The sequence below is a fragment of the Nothoprocta perdicaria genome, unplaced genomic scaffold, assembly GCF_003342845.1.
Source record: "Nothoprocta perdicaria isolate Ctin4 unplaced genomic scaffold, notPer1 scaffold_19, whole genome shotgun sequence".
Lineage (NCBI taxonomy): Eukaryota > Metazoa > Chordata > Aves > Tinamiformes > Tinamidae > Nothoprocta > Nothoprocta perdicaria.
Genome location: NW_020455093.1, coordinates 3,166,812 through 3,191,243, shown reverse-complemented (window position 1 = coordinate 3,191,243; position 24,432 = coordinate 3,166,812). Strand labels below are relative to the sequence as shown.

The 24,432-nt window shown below is 47.9% G+C and overlaps 1 protein-coding gene across 1 annotated transcript in view; it reads left to right on the top strand.

The window, feature by feature from the left end:
* The window catches only part of GRHL1 (grainyhead like transcription factor 1), a 38,843-nt gene that overhangs the window by 7,042 nt on the left and 7,369 nt on the right, over positions 1-24,432 (top strand). Inside the window, 7 exon segments of the mRNA XM_026037102.1 lie at positions 1,067-1,457; positions 1,768-1,844; positions 2,629-2,785; positions 3,347-3,458; positions 4,434-4,528; positions 16,753-16,911; positions 22,243-22,330. Coding sequence (XP_025892887.1) covers positions 1,067-1,457; positions 1,768-1,844; positions 2,629-2,785; positions 3,347-3,458; positions 4,434-4,528; positions 16,753-16,911; positions 22,243-22,330 — 1,079 coding nt within the window.

Here is a 24,432-nt window from a genome sequence, read left to right as displayed (position 1 = left end):
TTGCTTCCTCATGCATGGGATGACAGGAAAAGACTTCAAAGTGTTTGTGACTTAAGGGTTTTTTTGTGTATTTTGTAGACTTTTGTTTGGGAACGCCTTTCTTTTTGTTCTCCTGCCCTCCCTTTTTCATATCCCCAAAGCAGAAAAGATACTGCTTAAATAAATACAACAAATGTGAAGCTCATCCGTGTCAGGCTTCCACTGCTACTTTCTTCTTCCTGTTCCTTTAGACAGATTGGAACATCTTAAGAGTCAAGGTGAGGTTTTGTGGTCTGGCTGAGCCGATCGAATGACAGTTAAGAGGAGCTGTCTGGTTCCCAGCCATGTGTTTGTGTTGCTGCTGCTTGCACCAACTCTGGTCTTCCACTGACCCATAACCCCAGAGGAGAAAAGTAGTGACTAGTTTCCCACCCGTCGAACAAGCCAAACTGGCTTGCCAGGGTGTCAGGGCAGAGTCAGAATTGATGCAACGGAGAGGGCAGGATCACCCTGTTGGGAGGGAAGGAGGGCTGGCTCTTCTAGTGGCTACTGACTGTTGGGTCAGCACGGCCACAGCTGTGTGTGTCATCCCGACAGAAATGAGTGTGGTGGGGTGGGGAATGGGAAGTTAGGGAAGCCACTCCAGGGAGCCTCAGTGTGGCTTCTCCTGGGAGGGACATATGTGGAAGAGGACTGTGATTTCCTCATCAGGGCTTCCCAAGCGGCACATAATCCTGTCACAGAAGGCTGGAGTCCCCTTTCTCCATCAAAAAAGTGCCCATGGAGCACAGTGTGGGTCGGTGTGTGCTGCAGCTTGGTGGGAAGGGCATCAAACTGCAGTTTGTCAGAATTGTGGGCTGTTAACACCTAGCTCTGCTCCAGGATAATTCATCTCCAACAGGGGCCCTTGACGATAGCAGTTTGAGTGAGTACCTTGACCCTTCTGGTGGGTCAGAGCTGGTCTTCACAAGCACAGAAGTTGGTGCTAGCTCACTTTGTCCAAAAGGCTGAGAAGTATTTCTAGTTCTCGTAGGATCTACAAAACTGCTGTTTACTTTATATGTGCCTWTCTCCTTGTGCTTTAAAGGAACAGCATCCCGAATGTGACAGAGCAATCGCTCATTTCCACTGGAGAAAACAGAGTCCAGGTGCTGAAAAATGTGCCTTTCAATATTGTCCTTCCGCACACGCCCCAGATGGGCATGGACAAGAGAGGTCACCTGACAACCCCGGACACAACSGTCACCGTCTCCATCGCGACCATGCCCACCCATTCCATCAAAACGGAGACTCAGCCCCATGGCTTTGCAGTGGGAATCCCGCCAAGCGTCTACCACCCCGAGCCCCCAGAGCGGGTCGTGGTGTTCGACCGGAATCTCAATCCTGACCAGTTCAATTCCAACACTCAGCCTCAAAACTCACAGAGACGAACACCAGATTCCACCTTCTCGGAGACTTTTAAGGAAGGAGTACAAGAGGTACAGAGGAACAACTTTATTTTCAGGCTAGACGTTAGAGAGCTGTGCAACTATTCTTTTTCCTTGAGGTTTGGGAAAGCTTTAAAATGCTGCCATAAACTGGCTCATAAACCCTGTGAGATATACATAGTAGACACCCAACAGTATCTTATTAAAGCCCCGCTCGAGTGTCCTGTTTGTACAGAGCCAAAATCAGTTGTTATCTATTGATCAATTTGCCTGCCAGAAGTTCTGTGGTAACAAGTATCTGTTTAATCTTGACATTTCTTGTTGCTGCTATGTTAATTCTTGTGTTTTTTGTCCATCACAGGTGTTTTTTCCTACTGAACTGAATCTCCGCATGGCCAACATGAATTCAGAAGATTATGTTTTTGACAGCATTTCTGGGTAACGTTAAGCTCCTGATGGTCCATATCCTCTTGTTCTTTTATTACAGCTGGCTTGTTTGTGAGTAAGCAGTACAAGTTACTSCCATGTGCACTGAATCCAAGTGAAACATGGGGTCTCAATGCGTGGCTGGGTCTGCTCACTTGCATTTGCTCCTCATAGCTGAAACCCATGTTTTCTACCTATGTTTTCAAGGAAAAAACATAGGAAAGAGCACCCTGTTTTAGATGCTGTCTTTGTAGATCTCTCTGAGGCTAATCCCCATGTCCATAGGAAGATGCAGTGCTGTCTGTCAGCTCTGCAAAGCCTCCTGGAGCTGACTTCCAGTTCTCTTGTTCTCCCTGGCCCACTAGCCTTGCTGCTTTGCTGTTTGAGATCTGTAGCAAAGAAGTATAAATAGGATGTGTGAAACTCTCATGTAGGCTTTAAGGGAGGGGATAGGATAGCKTTTGGTTAGCAGCAGTTGACCAAGAGGGAAGAGAAGGCTATAGCTTATTAATTTGTGTATTTAACTGCTAATATGCTTTGCTGTTGCTCTGAGTTTGATAGGGAGCTTCTTGCCTGCTGATAGATCTTGGGATTTAGCTTGCCAAGAACTTCTTTTAAATGTTCGTTCATGAAGGGAATGGTTGAAAAAGGGRCTCATCCTGTTTCCCCACTTCCTCGCCTGTTGAATGCTTAGTGAGTCAACTAACAACTTTGGAGTTTATCCAAATTAAATGTTAGATCGTTTAATCAGCTTTCCAGGAAAATGTCTTAGCAATCACTGCCCTCTTCTTCGTAGGAATAACTTCGAATACACCCTGGAAGCCTCCAAGTCCCTCCGACAGAAGCCTGGGGACAGCACGATGACTTACCTGAACAAGGGTCAGTTTTACCCTATCACGCTGAAAGAAGTCAGCAGCAGTGAAGGAATCCACCACCCTATCAGCAAAGTCCGAGTGAGTGACTGCTGTAATGGCTCCTTGGGAAGGAGGGGGTGTGTGTATGTATATATGTATACACTGGTTGCCTTAAAATCCCCTGGAGTGCAATAAGCTGACCCGTAGCAGCAGCACTGAGGGCAGCTAGCCCGCGCTGTATCGCCAGTGCTCGTTCCTTGGCTGTCCACCTACTTTCAGACCAACCCATCTTGGCTCACTCCGCCAAGATGTGGTGTCAGCACTTGTGTAAGGATGATGCAACAGCTGCAGTGAGGTCCTTGAACTCCAGTTAGAAGGGCAGTTCTGCTCCTCTCTGTTTATGACCCAGAAAGAGGTGCTGTCTGCCTTCCTGTTCCGCGGCAGCGTGCCAGCTCTCCTGGGGTTTGTTCTCAAAATGCTCTCTCGTGCCAAGAGCTTCCAAAACAACTGCATTCTGTGGCRTTTCCATTCACATATTTGTGTGTGYGTGCATGTATGTGTGTTTGTAAGGTAAGATTAAAATACTAATAAATATTTTTTTTTTTATGTAGCGTGTGTGTGGATATATATTAATCTTGTCTTCTCGCTCTCYTCTTTTAGAGTGTCATCATGGTAGTGTTTGCTGAAGACAAAACAAGAGAAGATCAGCTTAGGCACTGGAAATACTGGCACTCAAGGCAGCACACAGCCAAACAAAGATGCATTGATATAGGTAAGAAATGCTTTGGTCGCTGCTGGCAAACTCCAAACCTAATTCCTTGTCCAGATTTGGCTCTGTTATTTTAAGGAACCTTTGGATCATGTTCTGTACTGTCCGTAGCTTTACTAAGACCTGAAGAGCTTTTGTTTRCTCTGAGCTAATGTAACTTCAAGAACTTCTTAAAGAGCCTGATTTCTGAAAGATTTTGTTTGCCTGGTGTTCAGGCTGGGTGTAGGGTCTTGCTTTGGGACAAACAACTCACCGTTGTTTTGGAATATCTTGGCAGTTGTAGGTAAATTGCAGCTTAGACTCTGTGGCTGTGTCTTCAAAGGACAAGATCCTCCTAGAAATACCTCGATACGAATCATCCTCCTTCCCACAGCTTTGCTCACAACTGGTCTTTGGTTCAGTTCACTTGAGAGGAGGGGGGAGGGTGGAAAATAAGGCAGTGGCGGGTGGAAACAACACTGCAGATTTCCACTTGCCTACAGACAAGGCTGTGGCTGGCCGGCTTCCAGACTTCCCTGGCCGAAGGCTGGTTTGTGCTCCTAGGCCCTTCCTTCTGTGAATAAAGCCGGGATTAATCACTTGGCAGTTGAAGCAGACGCGCATGCAAATCTGTTTGTTGTTGAAGGAGTCTTATTGAGAGCTACCCTCGCCATACAGCCACGCGGGATAGGGTTTCCTGCACGCAGCAGAGTGTGGCACGGAGAAGTGCAATGCCAGGGATGTCTGCCTTTCCCACTGCAGGTTCTAGTTCAGCTTTTCTGCCCAGTGCCTTGTTTCCATCTCTCGCTTTTTGCGTGTGTGCAAGAACTACTTCCGGCCTCTTTAATGATCCACTCCTAACAGTTGAGCTTCCTTTGCCCCCAAGGGATCGAAGAGGAGTTGCAGCTGATACTTAGCTGCTTGGTATGATTAAGAAGTCCTGATGGTATCGTCTCTTCCTCTCCTTCATCTCTTTCTCTCTCTCTCTTTTTTTGGTAGCTGACTACAAGGAGAGCTTCAACACCATCAGCAATATCGAGGAGATTGCCTACAACGCCATATCCTTCACTTGGGACATCAACGAGGAAGCCAAGGTGTGTGACCACAGTGGAGCTTCCTGCCCTTGCCGTAGATGGAGGGAGGAGGGGAAGGGCGTGTGGCCTACCTGCTGATTAGCATGTAACAAGTTTGTTTACACGCTTGTGTTGGGCAAAACCTTCTGGCTGTTTCCTAAGAGGGTTTGCGTGCGCAACTGCGGAGAGCGTTGCGACTGCTTGAAGGTTCTTGGCAGAGCTGCCTGCCTGGCAGACAAGTACTGACAAAAGGAAGCCCCAAACATTTTGCAGAGCAGTGATGAACGAACCGAAGGTGTGATTGAGTGTAGCTGGGCTTGGCAGTTAGCACAGCCTCCTTGAGGATCCTGGTGGGTGGTGAGGGGCARGTTCTTGGGAGTTGAGACTGTGGCAATGGGGTTGTATTAAACAGAAGAGGGAGTCGTTGTTCTCACCAAAGAATGTGTTGCTGAATCCAGCACACAGTGACCTGTTTGAGCCAGAGCAACCCGCTGGTTAACTCTGATTTGGTCCCTCTGCAGAACATTGGGCGCTACAGTAGGTGCCTAAGTATGGGCAGCATTTTTTGTGTGTGGAAGATGGTTGGGGTGTGTGACAGCAGTGAGCAGCTGTATGTGCTGCCGAGCTGACAAGGTGCTGCCTTGCAGCGTGGGCAATATCACTCAGGAGGCTGGTGCTGGCTGCCAGGCTTCTCCCTTCACCAGGCTCGTTAGTTGGGCTGCCTTAAATCAGGCTGAGAATGATGGCAGGGGGGCTTTACCTGCTGAAACAGGTTAAAAGGTGGAGATTTGCTGAGGCGTGAAACACTTTGTTGTACGAACAAACAGATGAGGCTTCAGAAACTGTCAAAAGGAGGGAGCACATGATCTTGAAGTGTTTCCCAATTGCTGTAACCAGGCTAAGATTGCCCTGCACAAAGAACGTGGGTAGTCTGTGTTCACAAGCTGTCCAAAGGCTTTGGACTTGAACACAGGGATGGATCTTGCAGAGACAGCCATGATTTTAGGGCCTTAGAGAAGCGAAAACTCTAACCAAAGACAGGGCTGCAAGATTGCTGAAAACCCAGCAGCTGCCCCAAGGAAAGCCACCCACCACAGGGTGATGAGAGCCACTTGCCTGATTTTTAATCTCAAGGCAGTCGGGCAAGTAAGTGAGCAAAAAGCAGACAGAAGATGCTAAAAGTAGAGAACTGCTTCTGGAGCTGAACGACTGAATTGTTCAGCAGCCTCTCTGTGCTGCCCTTGGCATGTCAAGGCATGGTTGCTTTTAGTGGAGCAAGCAGCAYTTATGTAGGGCTTTGAAAAGATGCAGCAAAGCATTTGGAAAGCTGCTTCAGGAGATGGCTGAACTATCTGAAATAGGCCATTATAGCTGATTATTGTCCAGGTGCTCCACAGTCACCTGATTAAGTAGTGTTGAAGGTTGCAGGTCCATAGCAAAATGGCCAGTAGCAGCCTGAAAAGGTCTCCAAACCCTCCAAGTGGTGYCTTGGGTCATGTTCCAGCTGTATGGGATGAGGTGGTGTAGGAAGGCAGGAGCTGCCCATCTTGTCTTGTAGACAAGATTCTCTCCAGATTCAGAGAGATTCCTGTGCTTCAAGTCCTGGGTTCGAAGTAGCCGGGAGGCATTCCTGGTACCAAAGTACAAGACCTGGCACCTCACAGCAGAGTCTTATTATGAAAAAATGCTCTGGACTTCATTGTTCAAAGGATTCTCATTTGTAGCAAGTTCTCTGCATGTGTAAGAGCCTGCTTAAATATGCTGGGGTTGGCTTTTTTTGGTATTTTTTTTTCCCCTTCCCTGAGCGGATGCGCTGTCAGTGACTGGGTTTCTCATCAGCAGAGCTGCAATCCTTTCTCAACGCCTGTGATCTTATCAGGAGATGCCTGAGCCAACTTCAACAATTTTTATTGCATGGTTCATTTGCTTTGCATTCTCTCAGCCTCTCATTTTCTCTCTCTGTGTCTCTCTCTGAAGCAAGGAGTAAAGAGAGCTGAGTTTCTGACGCTACAGAAAGTTCCCCACAGTAACAAATGCAGCACATTACATTTAATAACAGCAGCAGTTTTGCATAGATTGTATGATTAATCAGCCAGCAGCTTTTGATTATCAGGAACTTGCTTTTGCAGTCGTGGTGTTAGTAGGACCAGAGCTGAGGAATTCTTTGGGTGCTGCTGTTTTCCCCCTTTCCCTCTTGCTGTTGGTTCCAGTTCGCTGCGGTGATTTCGTCCTGTGCAGCCCAGTCTAATGGTGTGAAATGGGAGGTGATGAGTCTGTGCGTCTGAGTTTCTGATGTAATTATTCACCTAGGCACCCAGGGCGGTGGGTGTGTGTGAAAAGCCTTAAAGGAGGAACAGCAGGTTAGCACGAGACGCTGSCCCGAGCAGCCCCGCTGCCTTGTGCTACAAACCCTTGCCTCGTTTTGCTGAAGCAGCCCTCGTTGTGGGGGGTGTGGGAGCATCCGACCTCKGCTGCTTTGTCAGCCATGAAGAGGTCGCCTGCCCAAGGAAAAGCTTTGCCAGGCAGTCTGGGTGCTTTGGGGATTTTATAAAGTGCAATTTCTGGTGGCAGGGGGAAAAATACTCTTTTTGGGTGTTCATATTGCCTCACTGCACCCCACAAAAGGGAAACTTCCAGGATCTATTTTTTCCCCAGTGGAGTGGGAGAGGAAGAAGAGGAAGTTTGAGCTCCCCTCGGCATCCACTGTCTCCCAGATGTATGAGCTGGGAGAGCTGGATGTAATTCCAGAATATGATTTCCGTGTGCAGGACGCAGCGGGCAGGTCCTGCTCTGGTGAACGGAGTCATCGTGCAGCTGACAGTGCCTGTGCACTGTCTGTGAGCACAGACGTGTGGGAACAGGAGCAAGGCACGCACAGCAGGCACTGTTCCTTCTTGGATTGGGAGCAGATGGTGTGTGTTTGGCTGCAGCTCCTCTCTGCCCTCTCCTGTTCCTCTGAGACAGCACAGGAACTGGGAGATGTGGCCACCCTATGGAAAAGAAGTGGATTGAGCATTCCCTGATCTCCGCAAAAGCGAGTATGCGCTGGAAAAGTGCTGAGGGCCTAAAGGCCCCTTGTCGTGGGATAGGGAAAGGAGGAAAGCCAGGCTTGAGGGAGTTGGGGATGAAGCTGCCTCTAAGTGCTGCCCCTTAGGATAAGGTAGAGAGGAAATGCTGCAGAGTGGGAAGTGATGATTCTTACAGGTGTAAGAGATCTGAGCCTACCAGGTACAGGGGAAGGATGGGATAGGAGAGAATTACACCTCGTGAGGAGGCAGTGGGGGACAGTAAACGGGTGAAACGATGAGTCGGGTTTAGGAAAGTCAGTGCARCTCCTCAGTATGGAGGAGTCGTCGTAGGGTGCAAGCCCGATCTGGTGAGTCTGAATCGGATATGGAGCTGATGCACTCACTTGCATGCAGCAGGTAATGCTGGAGTTACCCTGAGGCTTCTGGAGGCTTCAAACAGTTTCCCACCCTGTCCCAGCCCTCTGCTCTGTTGGGCAGACAGCTGAGGTAGGATTCTCTTCCTTTTATCAGCTTATAGATGTCTGAACCCAAGCTCATTATCTGCTTCTACTGCCTCCAGTAGAAGGAATAAGATGTCTATGGCTGGGTTGGAGCTCTCTAGAGGTGCCTGCCTCTGATCAACTCTTGTCATACAGTAGGCTTGACCATCTTCAAAGTCTGTGCCTAAGTTAGGGAAGAGGAATCTTATCCGTGCAGGCCCTGTTTGTGCCTCTGGTCTCCATATGTCRACTGGGAGAAATGTTTGTAGGCTCTGGTCGTGAGTTTGAGACTTAGGACCRCCTTTTGCCAGTTCTGTAGAGCATGCCTTGGTCTCCTGCTCTTGGTTAGTGCTCACAAAAGTTGTTTAGTGAATATTACCACTATATGCATGGTAAATGTGCACTTCCACCTAAGTGTTGGCTGCTATTCTATTTATAACGGTGGTGGTTGTCCTGTTACCTCCGTTGTGTTACTGGTTAGGTCGTAAAGCAAATTCTCTATCCCTTAACTCTGGCCTGGAGACATGACCTGCTCTCAGATCAGTGGCAGTTGAACAATCTGGACAGATCAGTTTCCCCAGGAATAACTGGCTTTGCTGGATCCAGCTTTGCTCCAATCCTGTCTGAGCTCCTGCCTTGTGGGACCCTGGTTCAGCTGGGACCTGGGATCTGAACCAGGCAAGCCAGGTTGCTTTCATGTTGGGCGAGAGGGCAGAGAGGCTCCTCTGTTCACCCTGGAGCCCCTCTGCACAAGCCTGGGTAGGCACAGGGTGACTTTTCTGGTGCTGGTGGCCCCTGCCCTCACCTGGCCGGCGAGCCTTGGTTACATACGTGTGGCCAGCAGCTCTGCTGCTTATCCCTTCAGCTGAAGATCAAGGAGAGGCCTACCTGGGCAGAACACAATTTAAAAAGTCATATTTCTAGCGATTAGAGGTGACTCTTTGTGACGTTTTGCCATGCTGGCAATGTTGGACAAGTTTGGCACCCTGCTGCTGCTCTGGAGCCCCACTTCTTTCTGGATCACCCTTGAGCTGGGGCCTTGTGTCCTGCAGCTCCCAGAGAAGYGCCCTGGGGAGAGCTCTGCTGTCCTCCCACTGCCTCGCTCCAGAAMGAGAAGAAAGAAAGCGGGGGGAAAGAAGAAAAATGGCTGGAAGCCAGATGCTGTGTGTGAAAGACCCTTCTAATCCAAAGGAACATGCAGCGAGGGTGTAACAGCGGCACTTAAAGATTTGGGGCATTGTGGTAGAACTTTCTGCTCTTTCTACTGAAGAGAATGCACTGTGACATCTCTTAAGCGACGTTCTGAAAGACAGAGCAATTAAATACTGTTTTTGTTGCCTTTTTTTTCCCCCAAGAAAAGCAGAACAGTTCCGTATTAAGGCAATTTGAGGCTAATTTAGGTTGGTCTTTTGAAACAGAAGATTGCTCAATGAGGGTGGTCTTTCGGCAGAGTCTCGTCTATGCCGAGTGTAGATTTTGAGCAAGACTCTATCATTTAGAGGAGCTCAGTTCTTAGGGAGGGTGTATCTCTTGAAACAAGACTGGCCTGTACAGCCCTGATTTATTTTAAGAGTTTATTCCAGCCTAACTGCACTTGGTGTTCACCGTAGGAAGAATTCTTAACTTTTGATTGATGAATATTGCATGTATTTATGTGGATGCCATTGTAATGAAGCAGCAGTCATATGTCTCATTAAATAAGGTGTTGCCACCTTCGGCAGCATTATGGAGGTACAGGTTTGGTTAGTTGGAAATGAAACTATGAAATGTGATGAGTCAAACATACTTAAAGGCAAGATACTGGTTTGAAGCCAAGGCTGCAGACCACAAGCTCTTTGAGGCACGAGTACCTGCAACGTTTGGAGCAGTGACATAGGAAAGTCRAGGCACGTACTGCTTACCTGCTTCCAATACAGGCCCTTCCATTCTTTCTTGAGTTTTCTAAGAACAAACGTATGTTGTCTTGCTCTTCAATGTTTTAAATTAGAAGCAGGTTTTTCTTTTTTTTTTTTTTCCTTCAGGACTTAGTGTCCCAAAGTGCCTTTTTTTTTTTTTGGTCTTTCAGCCAAATAAAGAACTTGTGCCGTAATTATAAAAGTGCGGGTGGTGGGGAGGTTATCTTCCTATAATTCTCCTCCTAAAATCATCTTTTATATGGAGGAAGACTCTATTTTTATCCCTCCGTTCCTCTCAAGCCGGATAGCAAAACTTCCATTTCAGACCCTTCATGTGTTTGTAGACTCCAGTCTTTCAGTACTCCTTTTTTCCCCTGTTGCTTCCTTTTTGCCAACCTTTTACTGTCTTTCAAACCCACAAAAGCTGACACCTGGCCTGCATCTTTATCTTATCAGAGCCTGGGGGGGGGGAGAAAGCAGTGCTAGGAATGGGAATCTCCGTCCCCGCGTTTCCCACGTGTTGTGAACAGGGCCATTCATGTATTCCCTTGCCTCAGAACATGTTGGAATAACAATCTGCATGGCTCTTTGTGCGCAGGAGTATGTATTTTCCTCTCATTACCACTCACTTCTGCTTTGTTGATGGAGGGAACTCGCTGCAAGGAGGTCCTTTTATCTGGGAATGGCGGATATTTCCCGCTCCACATTCCTTGGCGTGCTGTAGAACCCGGGATGTGTTTTGTGTCGGTCGCCCCAGYTGAGCTCCGGAGGTTTAATGCAAACTTCCCGCACGGATTCGGAGCGGGAGCGGATGCAACCCTATTGCACGTCTGCCAGACRGGCCTTATTTGGAGCGTCCGACCCCAAAGGCAGGAGGTGGCTGCGGAGCCCACAGGTGCATAAGTTGCCCAACTTTTATCTCCTGTTTCCTGGCTTGTCTCCCACTGATGCAAAACCTGTGGTGCACGTGGGCGGTGAAGAAGCAAAGGGGAGAGCACCAGGATGAGCCACCTCTCAGGTGATCCGCACCGAGCTGTGTTCCCAGCGCTGCTTCCTTCGGGAAGGCCTCGTGGCTGGGAGCAGCCAGACCTGTGCCRGCCCTCCGAGCTGCCTGGCCTTGACCCACCTCTGCTCAGTGCAGKGCCCAGGCTCAAGGCTCTGCCTCTCTGCAGCCTTTGAAACAGCCCTGATAGACTTTTATAAAACTTTTGGCTTCATAACTTGCCTCCAGGCAGCTCACAGCACGACCGAAGCGTGATAAGGGCCATCTCGTGTGCACCCGTGTGGCCATGTCTTTAGAGAAGACCCTTTATTTTCCCTGTCCCACTTATATTTATCAAAGCCTGTAGAGCAACCACACGCTTTGGGCCTTCAAATAGCAGCCCTTGAGCTTCCGGGTAATTTTTCTTAGTGGATGGCTGATAAATGAGCTGTGTGTGGAATTGGGGCTGCCGCTTCAACTAGCCAGCAAGCAGGGTTGTAACCCAGTGTTGGCCTTCCCCCGAGCTGTGTGTGTCTGTGGGAGACCAGTGCCTGTCGGGCTTCCCATTAACATTCCCAGAATTCCTGCTGGCAGCTTGGTGGCGTTGCCATGGGTGGAGGCTGCGTGCGGTGGTGATAGCTGGGCAGCTTCCACCTCTGTGGTGCTCAGCCCTGCACGTCCCATCCTCTGAGGGAAGGGTCAAGGCAGAGAGGTTGGGACGAGTCCTCTAGGCCGTACCCAAGGTTTTATGCAGGTCTGCACCCTTTCCCTGATTCCCTGATTTCCTTGCTCTAGGTGTCCCTGCTCAAGCAGGAAGGTTGGACTGGATCATCTCTAGAGGTTCCTTCCAACGTTAACCMTTCTGTGATTCATTCACTTGTTTTTTTAATCAGATGAGTATTAGAGGTTCCAGTTTAGTTWGGTTCATTTTAGTTGCTCTGAGGTCTTAGCCCTGTAAAAGCAGGAACCGCAATGTCACAAAGCCACCTGTACAGGGCAAAGGGAGGTACAGTTGGATCCAATGGATTGTGTTGTGTGAGGAGCGTGGGAGGTCCCACGCKGCCTCTGAGGAGGATGTGTGTGGTAGCCTGTCCGCAGGGATTGGGTTTGTCTGCTATGGAAGTGATTCCAGGATCACAGGAATCCCTTTGCCTCTTGTGTCTTGGGCACAGCAGTGAAATGACTTGGGCAAGGTTGAGAAAAACTGCATCCAACTGCATTCCTGAAAAAGAAGCTCATCACAGCTTAATGTGTTCCTGGCTGGTGTGTTGTGAACTCCAAACGTCATGTTCTGTCCAGATACAACAGCTGAAAATCAAAAGCATCCTGCCAATTTTATGCCAACTGTAACATTAAAATTAGGAGCTTCTTGCCTACTTGGGAGTGCTAGAAAACAGCTCAAACTTTGTCTAAATGGAAAATTTGCTTGGATTATGGARTGATGTCTTTGTCCTGTGGGTATAAAAACCTAGTGGAGCGCATATGGAAGGAGGTCAATTGAAAATTATTCTGTTGAAAATAAAGCCATGAGGAGGAGGTGGTTTGTCTCGTGGCCCCAAAGGCCAGGCGTGTAGGGTATTAGTTACGGCAGCGGTGCAGAAGGATGTTCAAGAACTGCCTCATAGGGCAGTCTGACGTGTCCTTCACTTCAGGTCTTACTTGTGCCTCTATTTGATGGGGACTGGCCAAAGCTTTGAAGTACCACGTGCTGCTACCCGTCCGAGCTCCTTGCTGGTGCCTGTGGTAAGCCCAGGTATTGCTGATGTGGCCCTGTATACGGTTCCTTTGAATACTGGTTTTCGGTGACTAAGAGGCTCCACAAGGTGACATTTCATCCAAAGCTGCTGCGTACGTAGCCTTTGGACTGAATCAAAATTGCCGGCACTCTTCGCGTGACAAGAGCGCGGCGTCCGAGATAAACCAGAGAGAGATGTGGCTATGCAAGCCTTCATTTSAAAAAGGCATCTTTCATCTCGCTGACAGCGAGGTTCCCGCAGCGCTTTGATTGCCCTTTAATTACGTCTGTTTTTCCTGGTTTGTTTGAAAGGCAGATCTCATTGGAAAAGGGTGCTGTGTGGAAAGAACTTGGCTGTCTCTGCTGCCCTTCCTTGAGGGCATAGAGCAGAGCTGCTGGATTTTTTTTCTGCATTCTTAAAATTGAAGATTATTTCTTGGTAGATGTGAACATAGGCCCCGTGCCGTGCATCTCCTTTGAGCTGTGAGCAGAGTGGCCGGGTGATTAAAACACGGAGCAGGAAGTCACAAGCTCCGGGTTCTTCCCATGGTGACTTCCAGGATCATCTTCCTGGCGGAGCTGGGATCGTCCATGAGCTTCTTCCCTTCGTGTGTGGCTGGGTATCTGCTCATCTACCCCAAAGGCCCCAGGAAACTGCAGCGTTAGGAGATCATCAGGGAGAGGAGAGTCCCTGGTGCGCTGGGGTGAATGTTGCGGTCGAATCCGTGGCGTTTGAGCCCCCGGCCAGCTCAGGTTTTATGCAGATCGGGGTTTTAACCTGAATCCTGCTGTTGCCTTGATGAGAATCTTGGCTTTCCTTAAGAAGAGGAGGGGAAAAAAAATGGGTGGGGAAATGCTAAGCCCTGGCTTTGTTGGTCAGGGAGAAAAGCCTGGAAATATGATTCAAATAGACTAAAGGCGTAACTGCCAAGCAAGCAAAATAACTCARGAAGAGGTTCCTAATCCTTTTAGAAATCTGCATTATAAAGAAAATTTCCTTCACTTCTCGGGCTTTGACTCACGTCTGAGAGCTCTGCTTGCTCCAACTCTATTTTTAAATGCTGTCTTTATGCTGAATCTTGAGATGAGATTTTCTATTATTTTTATTTATTTTTTTTAAGTAACAACAGATCTTAATATAGCTGAGAATGCGGAACTGCCCTTAGAAAAATAGGTTGGACACGTGAAAAGGAATCTTGCTGAGCAGGCTGGAGACGCAGAGCAACTTCTGCGGTTACGTTTCTCTTTCTTCTGGCAGTTTTGGGGTGGGGATGTAGCTGGCTCAGTAGCTTGGGCTTACGTTTCATTAAGAACACAAATCAGGCCTTCCTGAAGCCGTTTTAGCCAAAACGGGAAAAGGTGTTTTCTAGAACTTTGCTTCTGTAGAATTTGAGGCAACTTCCCTCTCAAGAAAATGAATGGATGGGAAGTAGATGATCTTGTTGAACTGAACAGCTTTTGTGTGGAGGGGTGGACACGGGCTGGGTCTGTTCCKTAAGAGGGATACACAAGTGACCAGGGCTCTGTTGTCTCCTGCCTAGAGCCCACAGGGCCTAAGGATAAAAACAAAACGCAGTCAGCTGTTTGAAGCCAGAACTAATCGAATATGGAGAATTCCGAGTAGGAGGATAATCTCTGTCATCTGACCGACTATCCCAAATTCCCATGGGATGTAACACCACCCATCCCATGGGAGCCCAAGGCGCCTGCCCGTGGCCTCGAGTGCCCTGCGTGCTTTGCATGGCCGCTAGGCCGAGGGGAAGGCTGCGAGCCTGGAGCTCCCCTCTCGGCATGAGGAGTGCCACCCCTTCCCTGGGACACGGTGGAGTGCCACCCCTTCCCTGGGGACACGGTGGCACCGTGGAGTGCCACCCCTTCCCTGGGACACCGTGTCTGGCTTTGTGTGCCCTGCTGGAAACTCCAGGGAAGGGGCTTTTCCCAAACGTTGAGGGCTCTGTTAAGCCCTTTGGAATGGCTGTTCACACTCCATTTAAAGAACGGAGGATGTTTTTTGTACAGATATAAGGGCTGTATGTGAATATTCATTATGGGCAAATRCATTTAAAATTGAAATTAAAAATGTAAAGATATGCAAACGCCAGAGTTGAGGCTTTCTTAAAAAAACAAAACCCCTACTCAAGAGCCACTATTATTCTGGCTGCACATATATCTGATTACATGGCCCTGGAAGGGGTGAAAGCAGCTGCACCAGCTCCTCGGAGCTTCCCTTGGGCTGTGCCGGTGCTGAAGGCAGAACCCCCTTGGAAAAGGGAAAGCAACCAAAGGGGAGGGGGCGCATGGAAGCTGGGAAGCTGGCAGAGCACTCATCTGCGTTAGCCTCTTGCAGGTTGAGTTTGTTTGAAAATAATCCTCCTGGCTGCGGCTTTATTTACTTTTTTTCAAAAATAAAAAAGATGAGATGTTGCCTTAAAACAAGGAGGTTTTGGGGATGTTGACGTGCAAGCAGGAAGGTGAATGGGCAGAACGCTGTGGGAGAGCTGCTCACCTAGGGTCCTGCTCCAGCACCGCTTGCCCTCTGTGGAGTCCCACGTCATGGGCTGCAGAACCTGAAATGCAGATAATTGGGGTTGGTGGAGGTGAGAGAGGAGGCTGCTGCCACTGTSACCTGCTGCCACTTACTTGGTATTTTTTCACACCTTTCCGTTGATCTGCGTTCAGCTGATCCTCAGATGGAACAGCGGGGTTGTTTTCAAGTCCTCCGGCTTGTGCTCACAGGAGTTGCTAGTTGCATGTGAGCCTTGAACCTTCAGACTATTATTATGAGGGAACCTGTTGCAGAGATGAGCAGTTTTTAATAGTAGTGTACAGAAAGAAAGAAAAACAAAGCTTAAATAGCTAAGTTGATGGAGGATATTAAACTTCCACTCTCATGGTTTATTTAGAACATCTAAAGGACATTGCAGAACCTCTGCAAAGAAGTGCATGATAAGCACATGGCAAAACCACAAATCACAGTGAAACCTGTTTCCAAATCCACTCTGAGCCTTTGTAATGCTAGAAGGGTTCCAGAAGGTGGCACTGATTTGCTGCAGTGACTGTCAAACTGATCCCTCATGCAAAATAAGGGATGGGACATTACTGCAAAATCTCTGAGCAGATACTTCTGGCTCCCAAGGCTTTGCTTTCTTTTAGGAATGGGTTTCCAGCCTCTGCTCTTGAGGCACAGAGGAAAGGAGTCACTGTGGGTCTTGGGATGAGCTTAGCTCATAAATTCCTGGTAATTAATTGTTGCAGCTTCTTTTGAGACATTGCTGTAATGTGCATTGTGTCTGGAGAAAGCTTGGCACGAAGCAGGAGCACTTTCTGGACACASAGTACTCTGGCCTAGCTGTTCATATCCACAGCAGAAAATTTCTTCCCTCTTCAGTAGTGCAAAACTCGTTCTATGGGTTTTTAGGCAATTATGAAAATGAAGTTACACATGCTGAAAATCCCTCTTAATTTTTCCCATAATTCACTTTTTTATTAGAATAATGAAAATATTACGCTCTCCCCTTTGTTCTGAACATCAACAGGATATTGTAGGTCTTACTAGGGAATATTCATGTCTCTAGTTGTAAAGCCCAGCAGCTCTTCCACTGAAGTAATGGGCTTGTTCCTGTCTTTTAAGTCTGTACTTGTCTAATAACATATAATAGTTGTTGAAACTACTCATTTGGTCTCTTAAAAGTAATATTAAGCTCAAGGTGCACTCACAGAACTAAGTTTTTCTCTGTCCAAATTAATATAGATTGTTCTAAGTGTTGGTTGTATTCGTAGTAAGATGGTAAAACACTGGCCAGTAAAGAGTGGGTGTAGGAAGGTTTCTGTGCTAAAGGTTTAATCATGACAAATGAGACCTCGTGGGCAGAGTTATCTAGGAAGATGGGTCTTCATGGAGTGTGACTCTTTAAATTCGCTCTGGTGAAGTGTTTTGTTGTATGCAACTGGTCTGTGTAAAGAATTAAGTTGCAATACTGTTTTTCTTATGGATTTTCTCTGATAGCTCAGGAGGTTCTACCAGCAGTAATGCAAACCAGCGTTTAGCTCTCAGTTCTGGTTGCTCAGTGACCTGCCAGGCATTTGTGTGTCTCCACTGACAGGTACCTGTTTCTTCTTCTGCAGGTCTTCATTTCTGTGAACTGCCTCAGCACAGACTTTTCCTCTCAGAAGGGAGTGAAAGGCCTGCCCCTGAATCTTCAGATCGACACCTACAGCTACAATAACAGGAGTAACAAACCAGTCCACAGAGCCTACTGCCAAATTAAAGTCTTCTGTGACAAGGTACRGTTGGCTCGGTCTGCAATGATGCTTTGGGGAAGGCTGTTCTCCAGCTTAATGGGCATTTTCCCCTTTCTTATTGCACCATTTGTTCATTGAAAACTCCCTGTATGTTCAGCCTTTGCAAGGGAAAAAAATTCAACCTCATCTGTTCTGCTCAGGATTGTTAGGATGGCCTTGAATAAATTTGCTCCTCTCAAAATATTGGAGCACGGAGAAACGTTCCTGATGACCATTATCAGCACTGACTTTGGAGAAAGTTAGTGAAGCAAGACACTGAATCTTGGTGCTGCAAACACTAGAAGGCTCTACAAACTTAGYCTTCCATAGAAGGAAAAATAGGTCCAATTGATTTGAATAAACAGAGTTTTTGAATCAATAGAGACATTTTTGCCGAAGCTCCATTGTGTGACTCCTTCCAGATTTTTCCTACATTTTCTTACACTTTTTTTTTTTAAACAGACTTTGCACAGACAGGAATATGATGCTCTTTTCATTATGACCTTGTGAGACACAGGAGTATAATGAGACCCATTTATAGGCTGGGTGGGTGCTGTAACTAGACTGCTGTCCTCTGTTAAGCACCCAGACAGACGCCCTTCCCAGAGTTAGTAATCACCTGAGGTTGGGAGGAGGTGATGGAAGTAGCTGTAGAAGCTTAACCAGGTTTTCAGTCTTTCTAACATGTTCCCATCTGACCAGGCTTTTGAAGGACCAGAGCAATGTTGCTATTTCCAGAACAATCAAGATCTTTCTAGGCCGGGATGACCATTGCTCCCGACTTCCTCAGTCCCCCTTTTGCTCTGTGGGAACCACACAGGCTCTCTGTTTGGCTGGCATTGTATTTGATTAGGGCTTCAGTCTCTTCATTAAATTCTGCCTTCACCAACGAGGACTCTTCACAAGTGAGATCTTTAATAACCCTCAGTGCAGCTACAGCTCTCAGCTGGACTTACCACCTTCCTCCCATTCCTCTGGTAGCTTTCCCTAGTCACCTCCTGTCAGTCTGGCCTTGCTGTCAACCCCAGGACACTGCTGCAAAGGTCAGTCCTCCAAAGCCATTGCTCTGCGTGCCCCTGTGGATATCCCCAAATGGAGCCCTCTCCAACCTGCCTCTGCTCTAGCATCCCATTGACTCATCTTGCCAAATTTTATTGCCCATCTTTATTTTTAAAGAGATCTCTTTGCTTTCCCTCAAGACTGGGAGAAGCTTCCTGTAGTCCATAAAGCTGCTGGTCATCTTCCTTCCCATGTCTTCTGAGAAGTCTCCTGTCGTGATAAACTCTGCCAAGAATTTACTGGAGAGAGATGAGTCCCCTTCTGCAGAACTGCTGCCCTTTCTCTGTTGTTCTGTCATAGTCCTCCCTTCATCTTGTATGTAAATAGGCCCAGGCTTAGAGACTTGCTAGTCTTCCAGTTGTGTGGATTTTGATTTTCTTTTGATTTGCTTTTATTTTTTTTCTTTCTTTCTTCTCTTTGGCTTGAGGGCCTCTTCCCTTCCCATCCCTTCCCACATACCCCTTAAAAGGAGCCTGAATATCAGACTGTTGTCTAAAGCTCTTCAATTATGCTGGAGTCTTGCATATGGTATCAAACTCTATTCTTTAGAACATTAGTGAGTTCTAAACTCACTACTTAGCAGGTTAATTCTAAACTAACCTGCTTTAGGGAGGGGAAAACATAACTTACGAGTCATCCAGTCAATTACTGACAGTGCTAGAATTAGTGATGTGCTTGTGCCCCTTCTGATAAGGCATTTGGGTTAATAAAAAGACAGGCAAAGTGTCAGCACACTGTTTAAAGGAAGCTATTTGAATCTTATACCATAAATATCATCAAACCCAGTGAAACAACAATGTCACAGTGTCCTTCATTTTCAATTTGGATTTTTACCTTTTTGCCCTGCTTTATTTCTCGGGATACTTTGCTGATTTGATCTAAATTGGAGAAGCAGGCCAAGGGAAGATGACTTTTGTGTATTTGACTTGCCTATGTGTGTGCCGTGAGGTCAAGGTGAGGCTGCTGCCTGACCATTCTGTGACATCGTTTTTATAGAAATGGTGTGAGGTTTGGCATGGACAGGCCACTGAGGGCCAGGGACAGAGGCTGTCAAGCTCAGTGCTGTTGTCACCACATTGGATCCCTTTGCAAACGCCCTGGGCCCCATCTGGCGCTGGGGGGTGCTCCAGTGAGCAGCCCTGTGTTCCCGACCCACAGACCCTGCTTGTGCCTTTCCTCCCTGGACCTGGGCAAGAGTATTAGCCTTTCAGAAAGAGCAGACACTTCCCTGCTTTGATGCTGGAGCAATGAGTCACTTCGTCTTCCATGTTTGTACCTTCCTTACTGCAGCACCCATGCATATTAGTCCTTAATGTCTCTGGCCTCAYATGGTCATGCTCTCTGTAAAGGTGCTGCTTATACCTGTTTTATTAGCAGGGAGTCAAGCCCATACATTTTTTGGAGGGGAAAAAAAAGGCACAAAATGCTCCTGCTGTAGCCACCTAACTCCAGCAGCTCTGTTTCCATTAAGGCTGGATCAACAYTGAGTACTTGAACTGCCTTGGAGCCTGGGCACTGCAGACAGTCCTCTGCAGGTGATCCCTTTATGCACAAATCACTGAATATCTAATGGAAGGTGAGGCATGTTGGCTGCATTGGGGAAGGGAAGCTGTTTCTGCTCATACCTACTTGTGGGCTGCTGCACTGCCCTAGTAGGATGAGGGGAAGAGGAGAAGGAAGTGCCTCTATCCTGCTTTCCCCAGCACAGTAAATGCATCCTAGGAGGTGCTCAAGCCTCTGTAAAGAGCAGCTTCTGTGGGAGCAGTTGCTTCTCCAGCATMTCCCTCCTGGGGCAGCCCTCATGCTGTGGGTCACGAGCTCAGCCTGCCTCCAGGAGCCTCCTGCTCTAAGTCGGGTGTCCCCTGCCGTCCTCGTGGCTTCCAGCCCCTTTGCCCTAGTCCCCATGGATGGGGCAGCAGGAGGAGCGCGGSTTGCTCGTGGTGACACTTCCCTGGCAGCTGAACACCCTAGTTCCCCCCTCRAATGTAGGGATGCCAAGCACAGCAGTGGATGTATAGCCATATAAKGTACTGCCACACGATGTGCAGCCATACAGTGCATGTGGAGCAAGGCTGTCCTAGGTGGCCTCCAATGAAGCCAGACTCTCGCTGTGTGCTCTGGCTGTTGTGATACACTTTGCACCCTCTGCACACACACGCTGCTTTTCAAGCCAGGTTTCTCTGGGGCAGGGAGGCTGGGCTGTGCTCTRCAAGCTTCCTTCCTGCAGCCCAGGATCTGCTACAGAACCAGAGATTTCGGGAGCATCATCTGCACTGACAAGAAATGTGAAATCCTGCCTGCTAGGCTGCAGGCCTCCRTCCACGTGGTGAAGTTGAGAGGACTTTCTTAGCCTATTTTTTTCCTGTAATTGTGAATTGTCAGTGGCAAGCCAGGCTCTGCTGACTGTGCTAATTGCAGCAAAAAGGTCAAACATGACTTTTGTTTTCTCAGGTGGGATTTGAAGCGTCCTTCCTTAGGCCCCTGTAACCTGGAATGAGTTGACTTTAAACAGACTCTGCCCGTGTGGCCTGGGATCTGTATATCCTCTACAGGCACCGTGGTGGTGCTCTGTAGCGTGATGTTTGAGCAGCAGAATTTTCTTGATTTCCTGTGAAAGAGAGAAAGCAGAGGTGGCAGAAAGGTCAGGCTTAGCTGCTGCTTCTGCTCCTAGGCTGGGATGTTGCCACCTTTCTGGTGGGAGAGGTTGCAGGTCGCTCTGATGGAGTCTGYGTGAGGCATCTTCAGCAGACAGGGAGCCTGGGTCAACCTCAAACCTTCATGTTGGGGTTCTTGGGCTTCAGGGGGCCAAAGCAAGTCTTAAGCTGCACATGTGCTGGTAACTTCTATTACTGCTTTTGTTTCTTTCCTCCATAAACTCTGTGTACCCCTGCCGGAGGCTGGGGGGAAAGGTGATATATATTATTATGCATCAAACTTTCAGGCTAATTCTTTTATTTTGGGGCTAGTGCTGATATCCCCTGTGCTACATAGCAAGTGGTAGTGTCCTGTTGTCCGCAGTGTATCAATTTACCGTGAGGTAAATCCCTATTGCTCTGTTCAACACGCTGCATCAGGCACCGTTTCGCACCCTCTTGCCGTGTGTTTCTTACCGTCYTGTCAGCGTGGCCCATCTGTCCTTCCTGCAGCGTTGCTCGAGGGTGCAGGTGTGTTCCTGACAGCTTTGCAGGGGTGGGAGGAAGAAAGATTGGCTTCCTGTGACTGCTCTGTGGCCAGGAACTGTTGCCCTGCTCACAGGAGGGCCTGTGGAGGTGCCTTGTGTGCTTCCCTGCGGGCCGTGGCCTGGTGGCCACATGTGAATTGAGTGCKAGGGATGTTGGGGATTCCCAGTATCTCTAATTGTTAGTGTCAGGGATATTAGGAATCCTTAATATCTCTAATTATTATTTTAAGGATTCCTAATATCTCTAAATTATTAGTATCAAGGGTCTACTACAAGCTTATCCCCTCATGCAGCTGGCAGTGCRCAGTCGTGCAGGAGGCCCATGTGGAACTGGAGGAACAAGCGTGATTCCAGCACATGGAGCTGCCTCCATCGCCTCACACCCGAGAGACTCTTCCCTCTTTCCCTCCCCCGTAGCGACCAGCCTGCACCTGGCAGAAAATATTCCCCTCTCCATTGTTGTTTCGAGAGTTGGGAGCTGTGTGGAACCCAGTTAGGTGTTTGTGGACTCTACAGTAGCCCGGCACTGGTAGAAAGGAGAAAAAGGGGCTCTTGCTTCAGGTTGATGGATCTGCAGCTTTGGGGCTGCACGGGCCGGCACAGCTGCTGCTGGCTCCTGCTGCAACCTGTGGCTGAGGATCCTGAGATCCTGAGGATCCTGAGATACTGAGGAGAGGTGGCACATGTGTGGCTTGGTTTTACAAATCAAGGGTCCATGATTGCTTAGCAGACTTCCTAATTAGGGAGGACTTGCAGGTTTACTGGTTTAAACACTTCAGATCTATTTTTATCCCACATACAAACAATTAAAGTCCTAGATATCTTTTGTTGTCATATCCTGTTGTCATGCCAGCTTTGAAAGAAAAGCAGTGGTTGCATCTTGAATAGTTGCTGGGTCTTCTTACATGGCAAGACTTCAAAAAATAATGTGCAGATCTCAACAGTGGCTTTTCTGGATAACACAAAGCTCTGGTGCCTTGGAGCTGACTTCCATCAACATGGCTTTGGAAGGATCACTGCTCCTGTCTCTGCAACCACAAAGCAAACTGAAAAGTCCTCTTCTCTCTTCCCTCTCCCTTMATCTCATCCGGCAGGGAGCCGAGAGGAAGATCAGGGATGAGGAGCGAAAGCAAAGCAAAAGAAAAGGCAAGTGCACTGACCCCAGCTCTCAACTGAATGCCTGTAAGTAGAAATTATGAGTATTTCAAATAACTTTATCTCATTTTAGTTGCAAATAGTCTGTGCAATAGTGTGCTCAAATAATTCCATTCTTATCTCCTATGGAGTAGTTCTTACTTTTAGATGTTATTTATAGAGCATAGTGTTTTGCATCATACTGGGTCATTTAGAACTTCACTTTTACATAATTCTCTCCTTCCAAAACAGGGCCTTGCTGCTGTTTAATTAAGATATATATTATTAGAGCTGAAGTGACATTGTGAGCATGAGATTTTGGGGAAATGCTGCAGCTTCGTGTGGCAGCAAGAACTAAAACTATTCATGATGTTTCCAGACTGACCATAAACTCTAGTTTTAACTTCTATTAAAAATGTGCTTACAGCTGTTTAGCAAGATTGCAGCAGGCTTGGGAGGGAGTCTTAKGCCCTATCTCCTAGACAGAAAAAATAATCCTTATTAGATAACTTCAATAGAAAGAGCTTCTAGYTGCATTAAGGCAATGAGGAGGCAGCAGAGCTCTTAGATCACAAGGGCTGTTGAGCTGCTTCCCTTCAAGCATCTTTCCTGTGGCTGCTGCAGATGGAGTGGGGTGCATTTTGACTGTGTTTTGATGCCTAGTTACTCATTAACAGTTGCTCAKAGGAAGATGAACCTCCCCGCTCTTCCTTGGCGTGGGGCAGCCGTGCTGTGCTCSGTGCTTGTCTGAGCTGCCCCACAACCAGCCCGGCTGGTTGAGCAGGTGCTTCCTCCCAGCTTGCCGGGCAGGATTTTCCTGCTGCCGCAGCAGGTACCAGCCTGGAGCTGCCTCAGAAGATGATARTGCTGTGAGGGAAGCTCTGTGCTCAAGGGCTCTTGTAGGAAGGGCTGGGTTTCTGCCCCCCCCTTTCTAAATATATCATAAAAGGTGGGTTTGGCACACTGAGCGTTTCACAAATGCAGTCGCCCCAAATGACTCCCAGAAGATCCCTGTGCAGAGCACTTTGTAATGCCTGAAAAGGGCCAAGAGCTTCAGCAGGGATTTCCAGAGCCCTGCAGTTGTACAAAAGCTGCTTTCCAGGGTGAATTTCCTAGGCTTGGGCTTAGCCTGGTGTGACCTCTGTCTTCCTGGAAAGAAGAAAACAGCCCTGCGCTGCTTACCTCTTGTGAGGGGAATTTTTATTGTTGTAAGCCCTAAGCTGTTAAGCCCCCTTCTAGGAACAGGAATATCATGCGCATGTGGATTACTAGTGGAAACTTGTGGGTTTTTTTTTTTTTTTCCCTCAAAATTATTTTTGCAGGGGCTGATCAGTCTCTGGGAATTCAGAGTTTTGTAAGGAAAAATGGTTGCGTTAGGGACATCAGAGGTGACGCTTGCGGTTAGTTCAAGCCCAGATCTAAATGTTTCCACTGGGTGGAAATGCCTGCAGGTCTCTAACTGGGGTCAGTGTGACATGAAGTGTGACAGTGCTCTGTAGGAGCTGCCATTTGGGCACCCCTGCCTTCCCCCGGGTGGGCATGGGGCCAAATCCCTCCACTCTGTGCCTGCTGCCACTGCAGCCACTGTATTGCGGGAGCTGGTGCTGCTGGTGGGGATGAGCTGGGGTCTGGCAGCCTGGGGTGACTTGAGTGAATAATGAGATGACCAAAATCTTAAAACTTGAAAGCTGGAATAGAAATGTAACTGTGAAGTGTCACAACATAACAGGAAATGAAATATTTGCTACTATTTCTTTAGTATGATGATGCTCTTGTGATACAGTCCAGTTTGACACTCCCAACTGGAACTACACAGGATGCAGTTGTTCACTTTGTTGTCTTCCTGCTTTCTTTGGGAAATTTGGAGATCTTCTGGGAGAATGGATGGTGGGAGGATACAGTTGGCTTTTATTCTCCGTTTGGAAATTCATTTGGTAGATGGAAGACCTGGAATTCTGTGTTGGGGTGAATGGGCAGGCAATACTCCAGCCAGATTTAATATTTAAATAAGGTCAGGCAGCCCGGTTAAGTGGGAGTTTGCACAAGCTGTTTCTTCTCTTGGTGGAAGACCCAGGCTCAAACTGCTCCTCTATCACAGGAGCTTTTCCCCCTGACCTGGGCTGTGGTGTGTCCTTGTTCAAGGGTTATGA